Below are 26,205 nucleotides of genomic sequence, written 5' to 3'. Positions count from 1 at the left end.
ATTTGTTCATTATTTATTTAGAATTTTTTTATGCTGCTTATCCAGATAAAAGATTACTATAATGTATTTCAGCTGCAAAGAACAACTGTGAGGAAGGACCAGGACAGATGAGGAATATAATGCCAAGGAAAGGGAGTAACAATCCTTTGCTCCATTTTCCCAGTCCAAAATTACCCCTCTGGGTTGGTCTAGAAACAGGGACCCATATTATGCCTTTCTTATTTCCTCTGTGTGTGAAGTGCCATGAAGTCACTGCCAATTTAGGGTGACCAAGAGACAAACGGCAGCAGTTTGCCATTGCCTGCCTCAGCTTGGTGACCCTGGACTTCCTTGGTGGTCTCCTGTCCAAGAACTAACCAGGGCCGGCCCTGGTTATCTTCTGAGATCTGATAAGATCAGGCTAGCCTGGGCCATTCAGCCCATCTTCTTTCCTACTGGAGCTTAAAGCATCTGGGGAAGAGTGGATTTCTGATCAGTGAAATGGCACAGAGATAAAGGGCACTTGCGCACTCAGTCTTACAGCGCAGTAACTTTCTGTTTCACGTTCCATGTTCTACCACCTTTTACATTCCCAAGGTGATCATGTGATGCTGCTCCAGGCTTCTTTCAGGTTTCCCCCGGGGTATCTGGCTGCAGACATATGGTGAATGGTTTTTTTGGCCTCAGCCACCAACTCATGCAGGGTGTGGTGTATGGCCTTGTGAACAGTTTTGCCTTTTAAGACCCCCCTTTTGGTCCTTTCATACATTGATTGGCCGGAGCAGATTTAACCACACCCACCCTCATCAGCTCCCCTAATGCTTCTTTCGCCATGTTTTTTCTAAAGTGCATTCGTTGACTGCATGGTGCAGCATCCTCCAACTGGCCCACCCTGGCCTGAGCAGGGAAAGAAGGGCGCAGAAGTGGAGGGAGGCGAGGAAGTTGGGAAGTGCCAGGGTCCCTGGGCATCCGTCCTTCACTCCCAAGGAACTGGGGCTTGGCTTAGCAGGCAGCGGGGGGGGGGGGGAGGCTCTGTCTGTGTGCTGCACATGGTGCCTGGCGAGCGGAGCGGGCAGCAGCGAGGAAGCTCAGCTGTGCCCATTCATCGCCTCCTCCACTTCCCTCCCAGGTGAGCGGAGCCCAGGCGGGCAGCAGTGAATGCCCGTCTATCGCCTCCTCTGCTTCCCTCCCGGGCGAGCGGAGCCAGGGAGGGGAAGAGCAAGGAAGCTTAACTGTGTGTCCATCACCTCCTTGCGAGCGGAGCCAGGGTGGGTTCTGGCCCTCCTCAGCTCGCCATCTGAATTTTTAAAGTATTTCTGATGGGCAGTAACGTTACAGTATTTTGAATTTATGCGCAAAACAGAATTATGGCCATTTAACAGTCCCTTGTGATGAGTGGTTGAGTGAGTACTCAAAACAACCATAATAATAATAACATTCGATTTAGATACTGCCCTTCAGGACAACTTAATGCCCACTCAGAGCAGTTTACAAAGTATGTTATTACTATCCCCACAACAAAACACCCTGTGAGGTGGGTGGGGCTGAGAGAGCTCCTGAGAGCTGTGACTAGCCCAAGGTCACCCAGCTGGCTTCAAGTGAAGGAGTGGGGAATCAAACCTGGCTCTCCAGATTAGAGTCCCGCGCTCTTAACCACTACACCAAACTACACCAAGCAGAACAGTGGCTTCCTGGAGAAGGGAGCTTTCCTCACCACAAACCAAGATTGTTTTCTTGCAAGCATTCAGTTGGGACCTGTCTAAATGGAGTACTCCCCCTCTCCACACACACTTTTCCATTCTGTAGCTATCGCTGTGTAGAACTCGCTTTCTTTAATTACTCTTCTCTGATTGCAGAGAACAGGAAAAAAAAGGGGGGGGGGAGCTACATCACAGCATTACCACACATGCTCAAGCTTTCAAAAAACCCCATGACACGTACTCAGTGGCCCACAAACCTTGCAGCAGAACACGTGCCTGATATTGAATATAAAATGCAGCAACGAACGTGAGACCAAATCAGGAGTGGAGGACAGTTCAAAGCCGGTGCGAGGGCTAAAGCGGCGGCGACTGCTCAGATCCTTCTGTTTTAAACGTGAGTGTGAAAGGGGCCTTTGCTCCTCCCTAGCATTGCAGTCCTGAGGCATATTGCCTCCCCCTCTTTTTTTTTCACCTACAATACCTGTCTGAGGATCCAGTCATGGATCCCTGCATCATGTGTGGTTTGTTCCTTGGAACTCGAAGTCTTAGGTTCTAAGATGTTCTCGCAGCTCCTCTTCACATCTCATCTCCACCCCACCCCCTGCTGTTATAAATGGTGTGCAAAAGCAAAGAAGGCACCTCTGCTCACCTCTGCCTCAATGTCAGTCAGCAGCAAATTCTGATTCTTCACCTGCAGAAACATATCTTGTCCCCACACCTGGCCCTCTGCATTCATCATTTTCAGCTGTTCAATACAATTCTCTACATTGCAAATATCCTTGCCATCCATGTGTCTAGTAAGAAGGTGCTGCAGATAAGAGTCGGTATTTAGTAGTCATAGTAGGTAACCTGAACACACAAACAGCTCCTAAGACAGGGGACAGAATGTACTGTTACTGTTTACTGGGCTGTAGGGTGTTACATTATAGTCTTCCCATGAAATTTCCATGGGTCTTCTCCATAAGGGCTGTACGTTAATCAACTAAATCATGAGATGATTAATTAAGAGAGGATTTTTTAAATATGAGAACAAATTTTAACAGATGGGACTATGAGCTGAGGGCACACATTAATTGATTAAAGAGCATTTTCCTTCTAGGTGGTTTTGTATATATGGAAGATGGCTTTTTCTTCTACAAATGTGATAACAAATTTAACAAACAAAACCTGCTTCCTTCAAATTATCAAAATATATTGAGATTCTCTAATAGTATGCTTGTGTTTATATTTAGTCAGGTAATTAATCAACTAAGCATTGTTTGGTTGTTGTGGATTTTCCGGGCTGTATAGCCATGGTCTTGGCATTGTAGTTCCTGACGTTTCGCCAGCAGCTGTGACTGGCATCTTCAGAGGTGTAGCACCAAAAGGCAGAGATCTCTCAGTGTCACAGTGACAGAAGTTGACAGAAGTACAGTGCAATTCTGTACAGTTACTCCAGTCTAAAGGTATTGAAATCAATGGGCTTAGACTGAAGGAACTCTGTGCAGGATTGCACTGCTAGTCTCCTAATGCTGGACCTCAGAGGAATCTTCAAATCTGAGCACTAAGAGGCCCACATGTGATGTCCTATGGGAGCGTACAGGGCTACCAATAGACTAGCTAGCCAGTAGAGACTGGATTAGTTGGCACTGCCAAATGGGTGCTGCAACTGGATGGAATGGAGCTTTCTGTGCTTCCTCAGTCCTCTCCTACCTCCACCCGGTGATGAAATTCGTGTTGCTTGTTTATCACAGATTCAATGTACTCCTTCCGCTGGCCTGTGAGACGAAGAGAGAGAGCAGACAGAGTGAAGGAAGCAGCCTGAAGAAGAGTTCAGTGTCGCCAGACCTTATGTATGCAAGAATCAAAGGCACAAGACCTTTTATGTCCTTGAATGATGAAACTGAGGCTGTCGTACTTTGGTCACATCATGAGAAGACAAGACCCACTGGAAAAGACAATAATGCTAGAAAAAGTGGGAGGCAGTAGGAAAAGAGGAACACCCACCATGAGGTAGCTGGACTCTATAAAGGAAGCCACAGCCTTTGTAAGACCTGAGCAAGGCTGTCAATGATAAGAAATTTTGGAGGGCATTGATTCATAGGGTTGCCATAAGCGACTTGATGGCACATAACATACACACATGTAAGGTACAAGAATTCAGGGTGGGTGAATATCATTCTAATTTTAGCTCCATCTAGGTTGGGAGGACACCTGGCCAGCAGTTTTTAGCATGACCAGAGAGTCGTAAGCAACAGCTGGGGGGGCGGGGAGTTAGAATATGCTGGAAGACTAGAGAGTTGGCTCAGTGTGACTTCCTATGCAAAAGAAAGAGAGTTCCTTAAGGTTTTTTTTTAACATGGAGGGAGAAGGAAGATCCCTTTAAACCAAGATATGCATGAGGTTGTCACTGCCCGATGCGGGAAAGGAATATAGCCACTGTATGCCTCTGGGGCACTTCCTTGAAGTGAAGTGGCTTTATGGGGCTGCCTTCGGTTAAGGTTTTTTTTACCTGCGTCCCAATATGAGATTCTGGAGCAAAAGCTAAGAATGTTTAGACCCTGGGTTGAGGGTTCTCAGTAGATTATCTGGCAACACTGGAAGAGGTTGAAGGAGGAAAAGAAAAACAACCTGAGAGGCCTTACGGTAAATAGCCTTGCCACTTGGCCGAGTCATGCTGCTAGCTCCATTGAAGCTGGACTCACTTGCACTGTGGAGAAAGCAAACTGATAAATGAAGAAAAGTGATAAATGGATATATGAAGTTTTTGAAATTTCTAGCTGTGTTCACCTTGCCCTAAATTCCCTTATTGTCTCATTAGTGCTCATACAGATAGACCATAGCCCCCATCAGGCTGCCTTATCCGTCTGAATAGAGCTCCACAAATGGTAAAGAAGCAGCAGTGGAGCTTTTGATTGAACTCATTACTTACCTAACAACAAAACATTAATCAGTAATAGGGCTGAGAAGAGAAAACATTCCAAACTTTGCCTTGGGAAATATTTAATCTGTTAGATTCACAGACATGGGCCGATTCCAGATGACTAACCTTAAGGCGCTTCATGCCGCCCTCTTCCGGATCGCGACGGGGAAAATGCGAAATATCGCACAAAACTCGCGCAAGGAAATGCGATATTTCGCATTTTCCCCGTCACGATCCGGAAGAGGGCGGCATGAAGCGCCTTAAGGTTAGTCATCTGGAATCGGCCCTGGTCTGCGTCTGGTAGCAAGGATTGTGTTTCCCTGTCATCACTGTTGTGATTGCAAGACATCTGCAACAGAACATCCATATGGTTGTGCACTTTCCTCTACCAGTTACCATTATCCTGACTTTTTAAAAAAAGAAATGGTAATTACTATTATGTTATAGTACAATAACATTACAATGCTTTATTGCCATAATCTACTAGTTCTTCAGTCTTTAGTCTTTTTTGTTCTGGAGCTCTGCAACAAAAGAGACTAGAGTGTTACTTTAAAAAAAAACAAAAGCTGGGAAATTAAAGGGACTACTAAATAGTAGCAATAGATCTCTGTAGTATAACTGTAATATAACTGTGCTATAGCACAATAACAATTCCCCTGTTTTAAAAAAAGCCCAAAGGCAGCGGCAGACAATCTGAGGCAATGAAAATGGCACCAATGTGGGCAGGACCTTTATTAATGCACTCCTTCTTGTACATACAGTATGCAAATGTGCAGTGACTGTGATCTTTCCAAAAAGATCCTACCAAGCTAAGGTTTAGGAAAGGGCCATTTGCACATGGGTTATCTCCCTTGCGTTTATGCTGTTGGGAAGTGGGTTTTATTTCTGTTACCCTATAGACTCGCGAAGTTTTGCTCTGAAGTTTTGGGAAAGATTGCAGCAAAGCCTGGCTTGGTGCCCTGTGGAAGAGAAAGTTTGGATTTTCTCACTTAACATGGTAGCCATTTTTCCTGCCCATGTTTCCACGGGAACCATTCCCTCTCCTCATCACTAGGTAATTTTTAAAACATCATCAATTTATGATCATTCTATTAGCACACTGTTATAACCATATGTAGCAGGTTCTGTGAATTCCCAGCTTTCATTTTTAAAAAAGTAAGTCTATAGCCCCTTTTATTTTGGATATATAAGGGGGGGAAGGGGGGGAAAGAATTTCAATCTCTGAAATTGGTGGTTTTTTAAAAAAAAAATTGAAAATGTCCCAGTGACCCAGAGTAAGGGGGATGGCTGCTGCTGGAGAACTGGAGCAGAAACAATAGTAGAGGTGGGGAAGTCCTGTTGCTACTGCGCTGTATTGGCAGTTGCATGGGCAAAGGGAAAACAATGCAAGCCTGTTTCCATCTGGAAACAAAGCAGGGGAAACCTGGTAAGTGGATGATTAAAGAACAGTGTTGTACAGATTTTAAAAAGTGTTCCATCTTGGAAGCAAAGGTGAGTCAAAACGGTTGTGTGGAAACAACTACATATTCACAAAGTAAAACAAACCATAATGATTATCATCCTTTATATTCAAAAGTGAAATTAAGAAGTTTATGATAAAACAGGCAAATAAGTATATTCTTATAAAATGCATAGCCTGGAAAACAATGTATTGAAGAAATGTCTGTTGTGATAACCACCCAGATTTCCTATGATTTGTTTATATGGCATTTCTGTAAGAGGAAAGTTGTTTCAAATGGTACAAACCTTTCTTAAGATATTCCTGTCGTTAAAGTTTCCAGATGCAGATAGGCTTCCTCTTACTAACTGTAAATCAACCTATCCATACATGTGGATTTGCTGCTACTGTCAGTAAGAGGAAACCTACCTGCATTTCAAACTAAGTCTTCCAACAAAATGAGACAACCTGTGTGGTTTCTAACATTTGAGCAAAGTACAGAATGAATGTGTAGAATGCAAACCTTCATAATAAAGTAAAGCTAAATGCTAGAGTCTGCATGCAAGGGGGGGAAAACAACCTAAAAAAACAGTGGCATGTAGAGGCCTCTGAAGGCATCAGATGGGTGCCAAGAGATGCAAGGTTCTATCTGAACAGCAAGATTTGAGTCTGGTGGCACCTTAAATTTTGATATTCTATTACAAATCAGCATGGCTACCCAACTGAAAGGACCTACCTGTAATAAATGTTATCCCTGGAGCCAATGAGATCTGCCATCTTCCTGGGCTCAGATCCTGCAAATTGCGTACAGATTAAAATTTCTCACACACATATACAACACTAATGCCCACAACTAGGTATTTCAGGTGTGCATATCAATACAAAAGAAGTAGAGGGAAGGGTTACAAATGTGTTTACGCTTAATTAATAGTTAGAACAATATTATTACATAGGGTTAAGGTGATACTGAACTATTAGATTTTGGGCTAGAGAGAGAGCTCACAGAAGTGGCTATTGCTTCTGCTCTTGTGTGTCACTGCTATCCGCTCACCCTTGACTGCCAGCCAGAAATCAGGTAAGCAGGTGATTTGCTCCTCCTCCTCTTTCTTCAGTCGCCACACTGACTGCTCACTCATCCACCCAAGGCAGTGGGTGAGTTAGTGAGTGATGACAGCAGCAATGAGAAGAAACAGCAATTATCATCTGCTTACTCACCATCTTTCTGTACTGTAGTCAGTGGTGGAGACTGGACACTGACTGGGTACTATCCCCATTACTGTTGAGAGGGAGTTCTTGCGAACGAGCAGTACAGCCTCCTAGGTCTTTTCCTCTTTATTGTCATTGTTGTTTGTTATCCCACTGTCCCCCTCTTGGTTGGCAAGAGATGGCAGGTGAGCAAATGAGAAGGTAGTGATAAGGAATAACAGCAGTGGCCTGGGTGCTCTTACCAGTGATGGTCCCTCTGCCATGATATGGACCCTAGATTTATTTGACCATGCTAGACACTGTAACAAAGTGTGTTCCTGCCTAATTTCCCAACCTTATCCATTCCTTCCCTATTATCCTTATTATGTCAATCTTCTTAAAAAGTTCCTCCATATTAAAAATTCTGGCTCTTGTTATGACTCTTATATATTCAGGTACCATTCATACCTCTCTATACACAAAAGAGAAATCCAATGAGCAGAAAATCATGATGACAACAGAAAAGAAAGAAGTAAGGAAACAAGGAGGAGATACATTGTATACCCTATACTGAGGATCCTCAATATGGCTTCCTTTTTATGCTGAGCATATCTCCACAAAATGCCATCATATTTCTTTCTATAACTTTCCCCCTCCTTGACTTTTAAATGCCACATCTCCCTTAGTCAGCGGGCCCACTAACTCGAGCAACCATGTATCTCTATTGGATTTTGTCTTCTCTTTTCATGCATAGAATCTCTGCCTTTTAGCAAACAACGGTGCTCTTCTGATCCAAGCCTTTTGTTCCTGCTCTGTATTTCAAATAGCTAGGCTATAATCTTAAACTAATAACAGCACCAGGAAATTACAGTCTTTAGGGTATCTCCAGCCAAGAAACTTTGCATCGGGGTGAATTATGAAAAAGGTGGTAATTCCCCTTGTCTGAGAGATGAGAGCGTGGGTTTGTCAGGGGTTTATCGTGCTATGTCCCACTTTCTTACAGTATTGAAGTTGCAGCACATCCTGTTCCCTGAAAGCAAAGTTTATCCCCTTCTCCACCCCCACCCCCACCCCCAACTGTTGGCCACTAAAGAAAGGGGTCTTCGGACAAGCCTGAACTCCCTAGATCTGGACTTGGCTGCTCCTGGACCCTTCGTGAACTACGTAACTTGGAAAAAACAGCTGAGTCTCCATCAACTGGAATCTAGGAGACAGTGAAACTACTGACCTCCTGAGTTGCTGTGAACAATCCCAAACCAATCTTCTGCCAAACGAACACAGCACTGGAAAGAAGACCAGGAAAGGTGCTATTACTGTGTCCAGTCCATGGCTCCAGGTTCAGACTTCGTCCCCTCTGTGTCAGAAAGCGGTAATAAACAAAGTTAAGGGATGTGGTTTGAATGGTATGGAGGAATTAATATTCATCAGGCCACACCTTTTGCCCTTTGGTCTCTTCTATAAACAGAGAAATCATCAACCCCGTTTAGTGCTGCTCCAGGAGCTATGTACATATCCTATGGCTTCCTTTTTATGCTGGTATTACATTTGACTGGTATTACATTAGCTGCTGTTCATTCCTCAGGAGCAAATTTCCATGTGGAGCAAATTTCAAGCAGGTTACGGGGAATTTTTATCTGGAGAATAGTATGGAAATAGTTTGTAATATACAATCATGTATGTTCTCACCTGGTGGTCAAATTGCAGATGCTGTTTTTGAAGCTAGACTAAGCAATGCTCTTCCAAAAGTGTTTGTTGTTTGTCATTCTGATACGGATGCCCAGCTAAGGCATTATGAAATGCGGCACAAGTACAAGAGAGTGATATCCTTACATTGCTGGCATGGCCTCTGAATATTATAGGTATTGCAGCCCTAGGGTTATAGTTAACCCTAGTGCTGCAATACCTATTCAATTTGCTGCTCGTCCTGCCCCCCCCCCAAGAAACTGATTTTAAAAGATAGGCCAAATATGGCTTTAAAATGGCTTTGGCCTTTGGTATTTTAACCCTTTTGTGTGCACCTTTTTTGGAATATTGTGTCCAATTTGGGTCACATATTTGGAAACGTTAAATTCACAGTGGAATCCAACATCTAAAATGACCTAAGGAATGGAGAACCTATCCAGTGACAGGGGACAGAAACTGATGGGCCTTTTAACCTTAGCAAATGACAGCTTGCTGATTTTTTAAGGACATATGGTCAAGGAAGAGAATTTTTCCATGTAGAGTGTACAGAGTTGGCTCTTGCCCAGCGTGTTGGAGACCTGCCCCAGCAGGGCGCTCTGCCTGCAGATGATTCCTCCTCCTCTGAGGAGGGGCTGGAAGAGCCAGTGCGAGACACACCCCCAGCCCCTGAAGCTCCAGACGGCAACTAGCAACCCGGCCCCTCAGCACAGGATAGTGGAGGTGAGGGGGCGTGCGGAGAGGAGGCGGAACCAGCGCCTCAGAAGACCAAGCCCAGCGAGCCAGCAGCGAGGCGGAAGGCTCGTGCATGCGAGGCGGTGTGGGAACGGAGGAGGAGTGCACGAACGCAGGCACAGCGGTGGGCGGGGCTGACCGCCGAAGATGAGGCAGAGCAATCAGGTGAAGGCGAGACTCCTGGCCCTCTTATGCCTCCCTGACCTTTGTTCACACTCCTTGCACCTGGCGGCTCACCTCGTATCCTGCCTTGCTCGGAAGGATTCCCTGTGACCTGACCTCAGCTCCATCCCCGACCACCCCTTGCCTGTCTCCATTGGTAACTGACTCTCTGGCTCTCAGACCTTGGTATGGCTCCTTGACTCTCCCCTGCTTGCGCCCCTGACGGACAGACTCCCCAGCTCGTGAACTTGGCATGTTCTGGACTCCTGCTCGCAGCCCGACGCTCTGCTCAGCCCTCGCCTCGCCGGGAGCCCTTGTCCTGACTGTGACACAGTGCCAACAAAAGACACTCACTGAAACAGAATGCCTTTCCCAGAGCTGCCTGTGAGTCTCACAAAGGCAATGCTGTGGGGGCCCTCCTAGCTGAAAAGCTATTTCAAAGCAAGGAGAAAGCAAGCAAAATGGCCTCTCTCCACTTCTTCCATCAGACCAGCTTCCTGCTGCCCCAATTAGGGTTGCCAGCTCCAGACTGAGAAACTACTGGAAATTTTGAGGGTGGAGCCTGGAGAAGGTGGGGTTTGGGAAGGGAAGGGACCTCAGCATAGTATCTTGCTGTAGAGTCCACCCTCCGAAGCAGCCATTTTCTCCAGGAGAACTGATCTTTGTGGCCTGGAGGTAATTCTGGGAGATCTCCAACTACCACGTGGAGGTTGGCAACCTTAGCTCCAAGGGAAGCACCACAAGTGGAATAAACAAGAAGAACTATTTCAGTCACTTTCTGCTCCTCACACTGTACTTGCCTGTCTTTCCGTCTGAGCGGGCCCCCAGCCAATCACCCTTTTGAGGCTAGGGATGTCAGTCCCCCACTGAGGGCAGGAGATCCCCCACTCCCACCTCCCACCCTCGCTTACCTGGTCGGCAGGGAGAACGTGCCTCCTGGGGTGTGCCCCTGGGCAGCTCTGTGCATGGGACATGCCACAGTGGCTCAGTTTGGGCTGAATTTGGCCCAATACTGGCCAGATTTGGGGCCAATTCAGCCTGAATTGGGCCACTGCAGAGTGCAAGAGCCATATTCAGGCTGATTTGGGCCAAATCAAGCCCGGATTTGGGTTGAATCGGGCCCAAATCATACCAAATAAGGCCGCTGCATAGCGCAGGAGCACTGCTGCACTCTGCAATGGCCCAACTGGGGCCTGAATCGACCCAGATTTGGGCAGAATTGGGCCCGAATTGCCACACTCTGCAGCGGCCTAATTCAGCCCCTGGGGAGCGTGGGAACGCTCCCAGGGCAGCCTGTGACCCATGCAATGATGGCACTTCCTGAAAGCAATGTCATTGCACAAGCCAGGAGCATGTGCTAAAAAAGGAAAAGCGCAAGGTAGGAGCTAGGTCCCACATCTCCTGCTGGGAGACCTGGCAACCCTATTTGTGGCTCATAGGTAGCTACCGGGAGGAAGGTGGAGGCAGGAAAAAAATGTTCCTATCAGCACCTTAATGAGTGGTGCACAGGATCCAGAGAACAGAATAACATAGGGCACATAAAGGCAATGTGTTCAACCATGCAATTGCTCCGATAGAGCTGCCATTCTGTTTGCGGGAAAGGGAGTGGTGATTTTCTGCCAGTTCTCCCCTGGCCCTACACCCCATGGCTGCTCCTAAGGGTCAGCTAACCCACAGGAACAAAACAGAAGGCTCCATGGCCTGTAGCTAGAGGGGGAAGTGACAAGTCTATGGAAACAAAGACACTATCAGTTCTGTGGAAAACTTAGATTACATAAAGAAAACAAATATGTATCTAGTCCACCTTGATTTGGTGCCTATTATATGCCTGAGTAGTGCAAAGAATTGTAATAAATTGGTTGAAACAAGGTTACCTACCTCTGTTGCAAACTACCGCAAAGCTGCCATAAAACAACTGCTTACGCAACAAGAAGCAATTTCAGTACTACCCTGTGAAATCTTACATGGGCACAGAAGCTTCAAAGACTGAAAGTAAATATCCTGATGTCACTTTCTGGTATGATGGGGGAGCTGCAGGTCACACTGAAGCCCAGTTATGCAAACATGCATAACTTTTAAAAGTTTTTTAGCTTGCAAAACTACTTTGGCAGGTGTCAACTAAGTGTGAAGGTTTAGGAGGAGGGCTCCCTAGTCCTATCTCCACCCAATTTTTCAGTGTTCCCCCTGCCCACAGTTCCCTGTGGGTTTTCAATTATTGGCCCCCAAAGCAGAAGTCCTCACAATTTATCCTCCTTGCCTTTCCTTATGTCAACTCTAGAATGCATTTCTTTGGAGACTTTGGGTGGGGGGTCAACTGAAACCATTAATTTTGGGGGGTAGATATCAAACTGGGAGGAGTAGCTTGAACTAGAGTTGCCAAGCTCCAGGTTGTCAGTACTGTCTCTGTCTCGCTCTTAGCTCACCCGTGTTTTTTCTCTCTACCCAAGTACCGGGCCGATTCCAGACGGCCAGAAATAGCGTTTTTTCCACGGGAATAATCGCTTACCGGCCACACGTGTATTTTCGCCTCCATCTGCTTCGTCTTGTCTCCATCCACTTTGTGCCGTGCTGTCCCGCTTCCGGATGTTCGCATGGCCAACTGAGGGACCCGGGATTGGTTCTTTCCTCCCTGCCACAACTGACGTCGGGGGCCTTCATTGGTTCACATCTCGTTTTTTTTTTTTTTGGTCTTTTTTCTTGTTTTGCGCAAATGCGCAAATGCGCATGTGTGCGAAAATGCAGCGTCGACGATGCTCTCGATGATTGGTCGGGAGCGTTTGGCGAGGTACATTGGTTGACGATGTGGCCCCTCTCAGTCATCTGCCTCGAGATTTTTTGGAAGTAGTCCAGGTTCCTATGGGTACTTCGGAGAGCTTCCTGTATCTTCTCCTCCCCCCAGAAGTGTAGCAGATCCATTATCTCTCTATGCCGCCAGGACACCCCCCGCTTCCCAGCCACTTTCCCTCCGCCGGCCATGCTGCTCCCGACAAGCCGATATTGCACGAGCACAAGCGTGTGTGCCTGTGCCTGCGTGCTGTGATTTCTCGGCAACCGAGATTGCCCCCCCCCAAAACGCCCCTGCAATCGGCGCACAAGTCTGCAGGGCAAGGGTCAGCGATACGTCTCAGAGTTGGATTATCTGAGGGTGACAAAATGGCGGCCGATAGTAAAGCCTCAAGTGCTCATTTCAGGAGGGCCACACCAATGCAATTGCGCACATGCGGAAAATGGATCGAAAAAAACCTTGGCCATGCGTCCTGATGCTGATTATGCATCTGTGCGCATTTGTGCAGTTCTATGTTCGCAGACGCACGAGTGCGCAAATGGCGCCTGCTTTTTTTTTTTTAAATGGCGATATTGTGGCTGGCCACCCGGCAAAGGTCTGGAAAGGGGAGTGCCTCTCCGCCGCGACGAATCTTCATGAAGTGGCCAAACCCGCCATACCATGTTCACACCGTCTGCTTTTATAGCGCGGCCGAGCGCCATGGACCGCAGGTAAGCCCGGACGGGAAATTGCGGGTTTTTACGAGTGCTGTCGCTTGAAAAGCGAAAGCACTCGCTTTATTTGTGCCCGTCTGGAATCGGCCCTGTTTTCCTTGGCAGCTACTGGGAAGTGCAGAGCAGGAAGACACAGCCTGAATCCTGCTGCTCGCTCCAATCTCCCTCCCAGGTTCAGCTGCTTCATTCGGTATGAATGTAAACTACAAAGCCTTGCCAAACTGCTGCTCTTACTGAACTTTCTCACAATTCTTTCCAGTACAGCATACAATAGTAATTTTCTCATCACAAGTCAGTGGATTACAGGTAGAGTGAAAATCATTTGAAAGGAAAGGGTTTTTTTTCTTTCTTTCATATGGATTGCAGCAGGTCAGGCTTTGATGGTGGCAGGAGGGTGGCAGGGAGAGGCACTTTCTTCTCCATTCACCAGGGCTGTTTTCTCCCTGAAAGTGGCCCCCATCCAATTTCCCATCTTTAGAAGCTCCAATCTGCAGCTTCAGCTCATAACTGGTAGTAGGGTTGACAACCTCCAAATGAAACCTGGAGTTCTCCTGGAATTACAATTTCTCTCCAGACCATAAGACCAGTCCCCCAAGAGGAAATGATGTGGCACCACATCCCTGCTGAGCTCCCTCCACTCCTGCAAACTCTGCCCTCCACAGGTGCTGCCCCCAGATCTCTAGGGATCTCCCAACCCAGAGCTGGCAATCATAACTGGGGGCTTTGCATAGGCACCCAGGCCTTCTTTGCACATCTCCAGGGGAAATTCTGCACCCTTTTGGTTAAAGTCAATCCTGGAGCTTATTTTTCGATCTCTTCACGGACATCGGTTAGTAAACTCTTTAAAAAAACCCAAACCTTGTGGAAGTCAGATGTAGAGCTGAAAATAACTGTTAACCCTTTTCTCCCTGGTCATTTAGCTGTTCAAAATCACCCTTTCTAAGCTGCATTTCCTCTCAAAGTGTTTCATTTCCCATACAGTTGGGAAAAGCTGCTGGGGTGGTTGTGTGGTTTCAAGCAGATAAATGGTTGGGAGGGAAAGGGTTACAGAGCCCACCTCCCTCATTGTTAGTGCATCCTTTCCTTTCTTCCACACAACTTGAAACTACCCATAGTTGCTTTATGAGGTCTTTTTAAGTCTCAAAAGAACAATAGAATTTACACATTCTGCCCTTATAACTCTCTGCCTATCAGGATGGGATTTGAACATGTATGTCATCCCAACAACATCATCTGGTGGGGAATGCTGGTAATGCAAAAATGTTGGCAAGTTCAAAATACCATTGCTTACTAAGGATGTAAATTAGGATAACAATACAAACTGGAACACTGTTTGCTTATTACCTGTTGCTGTATGTGGGAAGCGTAGGGCCAAATGTTTTGTTTGCATGCTCTAGAATAAAGCATCTCTGCAGATTGGAGGAGGGAGTTTTAAAACTCAGTTTGATCATGCACCCCATTTTTGTTTTAAAAGAGAGGACCTCCCATTGTATTCATAACACATTGTGTTATGTGTGATGTCATCATCACACAAGGCTGGGGAGCACACATACTTCACAGCAGGCTGATTTGGGCCACAAATGATCCTGCTTCGGCCTGTTTAGGGCCCAAATCAGCCCACTGCGAAGCACAGGAATACTCTCAGGGCAGCCAGATGACATCAGTGACATTACTGCAGCAGCCCCAGGAGCGTACCCCGAAGGTTCATTCCCTGACTTTCCCCCTTCCAGCCAGGTAAGCAGTGACAGGGGGCAAAAGGTGGGAGTGGGGGATCCCCCACCAGGGGAAATGGATCCCTAATTGTGTCTGAGGATCAGTAGAATTCAAAGTGTGAATGGTTCACTCCATAGTGCTTCAGTCTTTGAGGGACTGACATGCACGTGATAGTAAACTCCAGAATTCATAATTGTTAATAAGGAATGCATGAGGTGAGGGGTGGGAGTAGAGGTGGGAGAAGGGCCCCTGAGACTAGGGGGGTTGTTTTTCTGTGTTTGGTCCCCTGCTTCCAAGGCTTCCCACCAGGCTCCTGAACAAGTGTGCCAGCCTCTGGCCCACACATAGGCCTGCTGCTCTGGCTTTGGTGCCTGTTTGCTGGCTGGCCTGGCACTCACAAGCACGCTTCAAAAAACTTTTTTGTGTTGTGTTTTGTTGTTATGGAGGAGGTGTCGAGGGGATGAGCAAATTAGTATTTTATTTCATGATAGTTGTGCTATTTCCCGACTCAGAGTCTGAGACAATGCTGTCCTGCCTGTGGGTGTGCCCTGCTGCCATGTTGCCTACATCTGTCCAAGACAGAAAGTGTTTTTGACCCATTTTGCACCCCCGCTGTGCAACCCACATCTTGTAATGCTGGTAACAAGTTTTGCTGATTGTCTAATATTAATTGAGTTGTGTGTTATGTTTGTGTAGTGTGAATCACTGCAAGCATGCTGTTTCCATGCCCTTTTGTGCCCTGCTGCTATGTAAATTTAAGCAGTTCATGGAATAAAGTGTTTTTGAAAGCTCTTGTTATGGTTTTGTTTAATCTGTGATTTGAAGTTCGTTGTGTTAATTTTGTCTAGGGGACTTCTGTTTTCATGCCCTGTTGTGCACTCCTACTGTATAACCCAATTCAGTTCAAAAATGTTAAAAAAAATTTTTTTTTTAAGATTCTCTGATGTGGAGTGAATTGTGTAGTCCTTTTGTGTGGGGGACAATTTGTGTGATTTGTTGTGATTTTTTGACCCATTGTACTTTGAAAGTGATAAAATAAAGTTTTTTCAAACTTGAATCATTGTGTGTGTGTTCCCTTCTTTGATGTGAGGTTGGTTCCCAGCATTGGGAACAATGGGGCAGGCAGGCCAGCCTTCTATGTAGGTGGGGGGGGTGTCAGGGGGTGGTTGTGTGTCAGGTGCTCTTTCCCAGGGATAAGTTGGCACTCAGGAGTGTGCCCACCATTGTGGCACCCCTGGGCTGTGCGGAATTGCCCTGGGAAAGAGAGTTTAGGAGTTCCAAAAGGAGGAGGGCTGGCCAGCCTGTTCCTGGGGTTATGGTGGGTGTGGGGCAGCTGGGGGTGGATTTGGGTCTGTGAGGGGCTACTGGGGGGATTTGGGTCTGTGTTTGGCAGATGGGGGGGAATTGGGTTTGTATGGGGCAGTAGGGGTGGACTTTGGGGGCTGAGAGCACCTACTTGGGGAGGCCATGAAATGCCCCCCCAAGGGGGAGCAGGCTGAGCCTTGGTGAGGGGTGGGAGGAAGGGTGGAGGAAGGGCCCCTGAGGGTAGGGGTGGCATTTTGCATGCAAAATGCCACCCCTGGCAAGACAAGCCTCCCCCAGCTGTAAGCAGTAGAGAACAGAGCACCTACTTGGGGAGGCCATGAAATGGCCCCCCCAAGTGGGAGAAGTCTGAGCCTTGGTGGGGGGTGGGAGGAAGGGTGGGAGAAGGGCCCCAGAGGGTTGGGGGGCATTTTGCATGCAAAATGCCACCCCTGGCAAAGGAAGCCTGCCTCTTCATTTTTTCCCCATAGGAAATAATGAAGAAGAAGATGAGCAGCAGCAGTCTAACAATATGCTGCTCAGTGCTTCTTAATGAGAGGATAGGGGGACCTGGTTTGGGGGGCCATAACATGCCCCCCCAAAGTCCAATCGGTCTGAAACTTGGAAGGTTGTTAGAGAGGGGTTAGAGGAAGTTCCCCACCAATTTTGGCTTGATTCGGTGGGAAAATGCCTCCCCCAGGCGTCCGGGAAGACGGAGGCATTTTCCCATTGAAAAAGCCGAAAGCCGAAAGCCGAAAGCCGAAACAAAGCCGAAACAAAGCCGAAAGCCGAAAAAGCCTGTATCCGAAAAAGATTCTTGTTTCGGGAAACCCGAAACAAGAATAACGAAACAGAGTGCCTTTGCACACCCCTTGACACATTGTGGACTAGACTGCCAGGCTAACCTGTGGGAAGTTAGGGTGAGATGGTTTTGAGACTTTGTGTATGGGGTTGGATTAGACGATTTTTTTAGTCCCTTCCAAAACATATCCTGTGGCTGGCCCCAGGCCTGATCCTGATTGCTTCTCATTCTTGTCTTCTTTTGATCTCTTCTGTAAGCGGGCCATAAGAGAGGGCTCTTGCTATTAATCTTGTTGCTTCATAGTCAAATGCAGTGTTGCTATGGTACCCAAGGAACTGAAGAGTGCTTGCATAGTAACTATGGAGACTCATTCCTGCAGTCCCTGTAGCTGCTTTAACAATGCTGAATATGGCACTTTTTCTTATGTACTTTGTTTTGCCAGATGAATTTTGGTACAAACATTTGGACAGACTCTTATGCAATATCTGGGCATATGATTGTTCAAGGATCATTTTCCTTGTCTCATTCACCCCCAATAAATCCAGTTGGAGTTTAATTCCTGCAAAGGACTGGAATACCCCCCCCCCCATTCTGCTCTGACACATTCCAGAAGCACAGCTGTACCAACTGATTGAATCCAAACATTACAGAGGCTTGCACCACATTCAAGTTTAACCAGCTGAATGTGTGAGAATTTTTTGTGAGCCAGAACCCACTTTGTTAGGATGCTTGCTCATACATCTTGCACGCATCTGCTTCCTCCCAACAAGCGTAGAACTCTTTGCATTTGACAAAATGTGTTCCGACTCATGAAAGCTTCTGCGGGAATACAAGTGTTAGTCTTTCAGGGGCCATGAGGCTCTTTTTGTTTTGACAAATTATTGTCACTTAACATTGCAATTAAAATTCTTTCCATACTACAATTTCTCAGTGCTCTGGATCCTACTGATCCTGAGTAGGTCCTGTATGTTGATGCCCCTGCTTTGTGATGGACTTCCTGACTTTCTTTGGTCTTTGCATTTCAAGTCAGAGAGTCTCTTGGATTCAGAGATAACCCCAAAACATTTCCATGAGGGAATTTAGCAATCAACGCATAGTTATTATTCCTGTACTATTTGGATGGTGTATGTATACTGCTAGCCTCAAAACTCCTCCTTATGGTGGAGTATTTCTTTTGTTGTGCTTTGTCATTCTATGAACAAGCTTCCCAGCTGAGTCTCTTGGAGGCACTGAACACATTTCTACAAAGAACCACTCAAACCAGCGTGCTTTTAAAGTGTACTATTAATGACAGAGCAGACAGAAATGGGATCCAACGTAGCAACACAAGATCAAGGTTCCTATGGTGTCCCTGACAATACCATAGTCACCTACCAATCCCAACATGCACTGGTGATGCCCACATATTAGCCATGCACAGAGGCACTGAGCATTATGTAACAATGGCATGAGCTTCATGATGATGTCATGCTAGCCACTATCTACCAACCGTCCACACACAATGCATAGGAACTCTTCCAAGGAAATCCCACAGCACCTTCATGGCTCAGAAAGCAATCGGGGAGGGCTGTGTGGCCAAAACAGCCCTGGAAAGGGCCCCAGGGCCAATTGTGCAGGACTGGGGTTGCCTGCCTCTCTCAGCTCGTCATTGCCCAAATAGTCCTGCTGAGGAGTGATTGCACTGGCTGGTACAGACGGGAGCAAGAACTGTTGGGGCAAGTGAGCCAGGGATAGAACCAGGCAGGGGGCAGTGAGGCCAGGCAGGGGATGGTGACATGTCCCTCTGTGGCATCAACATCCTTGTTGGCCAGCTCACTTCCCAGGCCAAGGTGAGGCTCAGGAGTAGGGCTTCTCCCCTCCTAAGGTCCAATCTGCCCCTGATAGCAGTTTCTCCCGGCCTCTTCCCAGACAGGGGTTAGCAGCCCAGATATGATCAGCAGCCTTGTAAAAAGACAAGGAAATAAAGACCTGACCTCTTATTCATTCCAGCCTGACAATTTGCCTGTAGGAGCTATAGGGTGATAGCTTCTGCAGGGAGAGGAATTAAGGCCTGCTAAAAGATCAATGATCTACAGAAACTGTTCAGAATATGATCCAGAGGAGTTAGCCGTGTTAGTCTGTAGTAGCAAAATCAAAAAGAGTCCAGTCCTTTAAGACTAACCAATTTTATTGTAGCATAAGCTTTCGAGATTCTCACGATTTCGAGATTTATTGTATGCTACAATAAAATTGGTTAGTCTTAAAGGTGCTACTGGACTCTTTTTGATTTTGTTCAGAATATGGTACATCATGCATTAGTACTGGTTACTGCAGGCAGTGGCTTCATGGGCAAGAAGAACAAAATCTGTTGCAACAAGTTCACAGAAAATAGCACCATGAGAGGGAGAAAGTGTGGGGCAAGGAGAAATAGGAGACGTGGGTTTGAGATGGTGAGATTATTGCCAGAAGAAAATCAATTAAATCTGGATCGAAAGGGTGAGAGAACAGGATCAGAAATTAGGACTTGTGCCCTAACCCTTACGCCACTGCCACAAACCAAAGTAAGAAGGGAGTGAGTGGAAGGCAGTCATCTGGGGGCTATCCACAGACTTCAGTGGGAATGTTTTATGTTATACTACCTCTTGGCAGAGGGAACTTTATGTTATCTTTAATGTGTGTGTGGCGGGGGGGATAAGCACTGAGGGATTCCTTCTAAACTTATAAAGGGTATTGCTCTTTTGGCATAGATTCAGTGTACTGCTTGTCAATGCAGGATTATTGAGAATAAGTAGGAAAGGAGGAACACCATTTTAACAGCACTTTGGAAAAGCTTAATTTTTGCTCAATAAAACAAGAGACCAATCCAGTGCCTACTTAATATACATCCAGCAGAGGGCTCTGCTCTCCAAACTGGCTCACGAAAGAGGCACTGAAGTCTGCTCGTTGCTGCCAAAGTGCAGCTATTCTTTAGGTGTTGCGTGCTTACACAGACTTCACATTCTTGTTAAGAAATATTCTTGGCTGGAAGGGGAAGATAATAGAGGTGAATAGCTGTCACCACTGTATCATTGCGCAACACCATTTAAAACCCCCAAATTTCTTATAAACAATTATTAGGAAAGTGATAGAAAATGAAACTGCCAGGTTCATAATACCTAATGTATACATAATGTTGTGTACAGTTCTCTTTGCCCAATCTTAAAACAGCTATCAATCATCTGGAGAAAGCATATAAAAGGAAAATTAGAAACGTCAATGGGTTGGCACAACTTTGCTATAAGGAAAGGTTTTGGTGCTTGTTAGTATAGAAAAAATGACAAAGGGGGTGTTAATCACTTCTAATCTCATTTCCTGCAGAAATGTTCCCCTAAGGTGGCTTGCAATACACAGCAATACAAAATACCACAAAAATTAAGAATACAAAGCCAGAATGAAAACCAGCAGATTAACATTAAAACTCAAAGTACCAACAGGCCAGATTTAAAGCACGGAGAAAATTTAATGAAATAAATATGTTTGTCCTAAAAGCTTCCCGAGAAGGTACCAAATGAGCTTTCCAGGAGAGGGCGTTCAGTTGTCACAGTCTCCTTCAGAAAAGGCCTGTGTCATGTTGATGATCTCAGTAGGTTCGTACTAGAGAAAGTAGTCTTTCAGGTATTCTGGCTTCAAACTCTTTAAGACTTTAAAAAAAAAAGTGTATGCAAATCAGACTTTTCAGGGAAGGAATGCAGTTAGCATACAAGCCAGAGTTGGGCTGCTTCAACATGGTTGTTTTTCCTGAAGCCCCAGTTTTATTTGGAAACTTTCACATGATGTTGTGCCATCTATGTGGCTCCCATATGTTTCCCCAATGAGCTGGATTCTGCATAGACACAAAGAGAGAAAGGGGTGGGGTGGCAAAGCACACAGTGGAGACAAGGTTATGGATACCATGCCTGCCCACTTCCACATTACTTACTGCTGTGGCAGTGAGGACATATTTGGGAGCCCTCGCGTGGCCTTGGTGAAAGCCAGTCCTGGCCACTCTTGCCACCTAATCAGTCAGCAGCAAGTCTGGTTCCATAAGTTAAAACTCCTGTCCAGAGTCTCCAGAGAAGAGTAACCCCATTTAAAACAAGGCGAATCCTATACCCTAGATTAGCAGAACTGCCAACCAACGAGCAACACTTTGTCTAGATTAAGCTCCCAATTGGCTGTCCCCAACATTGTTGCTGAAATGCGGTGGGGGAGAGGAGAGGCTGTCAATTAGTGTTGCCAGCTCTGGCTTTGGAAATTCCTGGGGATTTGAGGGGAGTACCCGGGGAAGATCTTCTTTTCTTCTAGACTCTATCGTATATCATAGACTCTGTCCTTTGAATATGCTGTTTCACTAAGGGAAAAGCTTTCTGTTGTCTGGACGAGATCAGTTGAAATTCTGGGAGAACTTCAGCTGTCACCTGGAGGACAGTAAACCCCACTGTCAAGTGTTGAATTTAGGCCTGTCCATAGACAGGTTTTTAAACAGTCTTTTAAAAATATTGAGGCTATAGCTCACTGCACCCGAAGTTATTCAGGCAGGTATGCCTGTACTAATTATTTTAGCTTATCCTTCTGTACACCTGGCCACTCAAACCCACTCTGAATAAAAAGTTCTTATAATGCTTCCAGAAGGTGTATATGTTTGGGAAAGTCTCCAGAGGAGGAGAATTCCAAAACTGAGTGGCATCTTAGTAGACTGAATGGCGTGTTGTGTCAGATTACTATCTAATCAATGTGAATGGTTTAGCCTAAATGTATTGGAGCCAGGGCTTATGACAAAAGAACATTAGCATTCCTTAACTGTTTCATCAGCAGGGATCTAATTATTTGGTGATTGTTCTACCATGGTGCTATAGCAATAAGTGCTTGGAGAAGGTGACCCCTTCCCACTGAGTAAAGATGGCAGGTTTTAATTGTGCTCAGGAAGCAACAGGGATCTAGCATCTGATTAATATAATTCATCAGGAAGCCAGTGTAGTGTAGCGGTTAGAGTGTCCTACTAGGATCTGGAAGAACCAGGTTTGAATCCCTCCGTCAGTTATTTATTCAGAATATCTATGTTGCCTCTCCAGCATCCTGCTCAAGGCAGCTTACATTTTAAAACCTCGGTATAAAACACATGAAAAACACTCTCAGCCCAACCCACCTCACAGGGTTGTTCTGAGGATAAATTGGAGCAAAAGAAAACAATGTAAGCCACTTTAAGTCCCCACTGGGGAGGAAGGGGGTGTAAATGAAGTAAATGAATAAATCTTAACATACAATGCACAATAAGTTAACTTATGGAACTTATGAAGCAACATAATACTTATGGTATTGACTGTTACAAGAATGGGCAACGATTTCTAGCTTAAACTGCTTTAATAAAAGATATCCATGAAAAATAGGTTTCCCAACAGTCATTAGCTAAGAAAACTAAATGGAACATCCACAAACACAAGTAGCATACCCGTGCTGGGAACAAACAATGGTGCAGGGCTGTTGTTTCTATGCCTTGTATATGAGCTTCCCAGAGACACTTGGCCAGTTGCTGTTAGAAACAGAATGCGATGATGGACCACTGGGGCAGTTCTGATGTTCTAACAAACACTGCAGTACTATATGGACATGACAACACATGTATTCTTGGAACTAATCCTGCTTTTTGATCCTGCCATTTTTTCCTGACAGGCAGAAATTCAGCTGAGAACACTTTTCTCATCACTGCATCTCCATAACAGGAAAAGCTGTATCTGCTGAATTTTTCTGCCTGCCATGAAGCTGTTTGAAGCGCCAGAGATCTGCCAGATAAAAGTAGTGCCTATACTGAAATAAGGAGATCTCATTCTCAGGCACTTGACACGTTTTCTTTGGTCTGGCAATGCTACATGACATGGCATGGGAACTTCCTTTGGAAGGATGAACCGGGTGGGAGGTGCCAGAGCTGCTGCATTGTGACCATGTTCAGGCAGGATGTTTAATCTCTAGTTAAAAGATTCTGGGGATGATGACTCCTCTGCACTATTCATAGCAAGCTGGTGCCTTCTGATCAATTTGGGGAGCCATTTCCTTGATTAATGTCTTATAAATTCATTTTCCACTAGTTAATGCCAGACACAGGCACTTCTCATTCTATATCCCATTAGCATGAACTGAATGTCCACCATCATTTGGTCCTAGCCTCCCCCTCAGGGTTAGCAGGGAAGCAGAATTGGATGTAGAACTGTGTAATCCACTTCCAGCTCTGTATTAAATTACTTAAAGAAGGTTTATTTGACAAATATGGCAAAAAAAATCAGAGAAACTGAGGGCTATTCCCCCTTTCTATCTATTAATGCTTGCCCATCCAGGGGCAAGGAATTGGGAGAAGCCATGTTATGCGGGTGAGTATTTGCATGGGACTGGAAAGGGGTTGCTCTGCTTATATGCAAGAAAAAGGAGCTGTGATATACAAGCTCCATCACTGGAGTGGTCTATTTCAGATCTTGTGTGCTCAGATGGTAAAGTTGATCTCATCCTCAAAATAATAGTAAATGCCACTATATTCATCATTCAAATAAAAATTACAGTAATTGGACCTGAGTCAGAGAAAGTTAGTCATAAATTACTCCTGTTGCCATTCAACGACACTCTAGGCAGCTACAAACAATTTATGTTCTGCTGATTTAAGCATGACTTGGATGTAACTGCCTTCCTCTGAATCAGGGTGAATAATGAATAATAGTGTAAAAATGTTTTTAAAGGTGTGACCAAGGGACGGGAATTTATAATGTCTGTTAGCCATTTGAAGGTATGTCCAATGGATGGCTTTAGCTCAGCCACATGAGGCAAGTGAAAGAGCAATGTGCTAGTTGGGGGCAGAATCATATGGTTATGCATTCACTACTTCCCAGGTAGAGAGTTCAGGGACAGTACCTACCTGGTTGGTTGAAGGGGAAGGCACTGGAGATTTCTATAGCATTTATTTACAAATGTATAACTTAAATACAGATGAAGGTAGAGGTTCTCTTATAGGGCAGCAGATCTGCTATCCATAATCATATCCCCAAAGAGTCAGATATTCTGCACTCCTAAAATACTTCAATCAACTCATAGTAGTGCAATACTAAGCTGAGTTACTTAGACTGGAGTAAACTCTGCTTAGGATTGCACCATAAACTACCTAGTTCCCAGCAGCCAGGCACACACACAATGTAGAGGATTGCAATGCAAGGGTCTTTTTGGCCCACCCCCGACTAAGGATCAAGCTAGACATTCAGGTTTTTAAAGAGCTGGGTCAGGGTTCCACACAGGAATGTGAGGAATGGTTGTTAAAAAAATAAAAGCGAGCTCAAATGGTCTCAGAATGCCACCGCAGGGAAGGAAGAACTCCTGCATCTCCCCCCAAAGCCATTTCCCCATGTCAAAATAGCATTGGGGGGTATTTCCCTGTTTTTACTGCTCCATGTACCTAGAATACTCCATCTAAAGCAGCAAAAACAGTTTGAGGGGTGAGACAGGAGCCCTCCCTCCCCCCTCAATGGCATTCTGAGGCCGTTTGGGCTCTATTTTTTAACAGCCATTCTTCACAGCTGCTGTGTGGCTGTGGGAAATCCAAGTTGGGTCTGGGGAATCTGGACCCAACTCTTTAAAAACCTGCACATCTAGTTTGACCCTAAGTAGAAGAAAAAAAGGGAGAAATGAAGTAGTAAGAGGAAACACTCTTACTTCCTGTTGTGTATATTGGTGTTGCACAGGAAACACACTCATGGCAGCTATTTTGTGATTGGCCCCATGGTCCCCCTGGAAGCCATTATGCTGTGACTTCCATTACTCTTGGCCCCATGGTCCCCCAAAGAAGCCACAATATAGGCCATGCAAAAGCGATGTGTTTCAATGAACACATTTTTTTTTTAATTTACAGGTTTGGATTTGAGTATACTAGCATTAAATTCATTTTACTTTAATTACATCACTATTTTCTTAAAATACAATACATGTGCTTGGGGGGGGGTAAGGGGCTCAATACTGGATTGGTGGAAGGGACTCAGGGAGTGCTAATGGTCCATGGGTTACGCTACGCCACTGTTCTGGAGATTTGGCAGTAGAGCCTGGAGAGGGGAGAGACCTCAATGGATATAATACCACAGAGTTCACCCACCAAACGGCCATTTTCTTCAGAGGAACTGATCTCGATAGCTTAGAGATCATTTGCAGTTCCAGAAGATCTCCAGGCCCCACCTGGAGGTTGACAACCTTATCTACTAGCAAGTAATAGTCATATGTATTGCATTAAAATACATTCATATAATCATGAAATTGGAAGAGGCCTTACAGACTATCTAATCCAATCCCCTGTCCAATGCAGGAACAGCCTAAAGCATCTCTGTGAAGTATTCATCTAGCTGCTCCTTGAAGACAGCCAGTGAGGAGGAACCCACCACATCCCTAGGCAGCAAATTTCACTGTTGAACTACTCTTAATAAAAGAAAAAAACCAACAAACCGGGGATACACAAATCTAGAAATTAATTATATATTCTTCCAAAGTGCAAGGTGCAAAAGTGCTGAGTAAATTTAACATGCATCATAAATACAATTACAAAATACAAAGTCCATCCGTTAGAACATCAAATCATCACAATTCCAAAATCACAAAGTCCATCCGTTTATAACATGAATCTTCACCGTCCGGAATTCATTTGAAACTTTAAAGTGCAAATGCTGGATACAATGAAAGAAGCCGGTGGGTGGGGAGACTGTGCAAGGTGTTGTTCATTCACGGTCCAGAAACAGAATAAATATTTGAAAAAACGCCGACGGGAGTTTGCAGGCAAATTGTTATTAACCCGTTTCGTGAGTTAAAAAGACTCACTTCATCCTGGGCATAAAGATAATCAGACCGGAAGCACTCCTCTCACGCCATCACTCCTACTCAACCCACCAGTGTAGGAGTGATGGCGTGAGAGGAGTGCTTCCGGTCTGATTATCTTTATGCCCAGGATGAAGTGAGTCTTTTTTACTCACGAAACGGGTTAATAACAATTTGCCTGCAAACTCCCGTCGGCGTTTTTTCAAATATTTATTCTGTTTCTGGACCGTGAATGAACAACACCTTGCACAGTCTCCCCACCCACCGGCTTCTTTCATTGTAT

General features: G+C 45.4%; 1 protein-coding gene across 3 annotated transcripts in view; it reads right to left on the bottom strand.

Moving 5' to 3' along the window:
* EPS8L3 (EPS8 like 3) overlaps positions 1-26,205 on the bottom strand; it is a 64,765-nt gene that overhangs the window by 26,035 nt on the left and 12,525 nt on the right. For 2 of the 3 annotated variants that reach the window (XM_054980168.1, XM_054980167.1), the window contains exons 2-6: positions 8,433-8,558; positions 6,756-6,813; positions 4,304-4,368; positions 3,372-3,436; positions 2,329-2,487 (exon numbers count right to left, since the gene is read on the bottom strand). In XM_054980168.1, coding sequence (XP_054836143.1) covers positions 2,329-2,487; positions 3,372-3,436; positions 4,304-4,368; positions 6,756-6,796 — 330 coding nt within the window. In that variant the 5' untranslated portion in view covers positions 6,797-6,813; positions 8,433-8,558. Of the gene's footprint in view, positions 1-2,328; positions 2,488-3,371; positions 3,437-4,289; positions 4,369-6,755; positions 6,814-8,432; positions 8,559-26,205 lie in introns of all 3 variants that reach the window. The other variant, XM_054980169.1, reaches the window with a different exon arrangement.

This window comes from Eublepharis macularius, chromosome 5, assembly GCF_028583425.1.
Source record: "Eublepharis macularius isolate TG4126 chromosome 5, MPM_Emac_v1.0, whole genome shotgun sequence".
In the NCBI taxonomy this organism is placed as follows: domain Eukaryota; kingdom Metazoa; phylum Chordata; class Lepidosauria; order Squamata; family Eublepharidae; genus Eublepharis; species Eublepharis macularius.
This window is presented reverse-complemented; position numbering and strand designations above follow the sequence as displayed.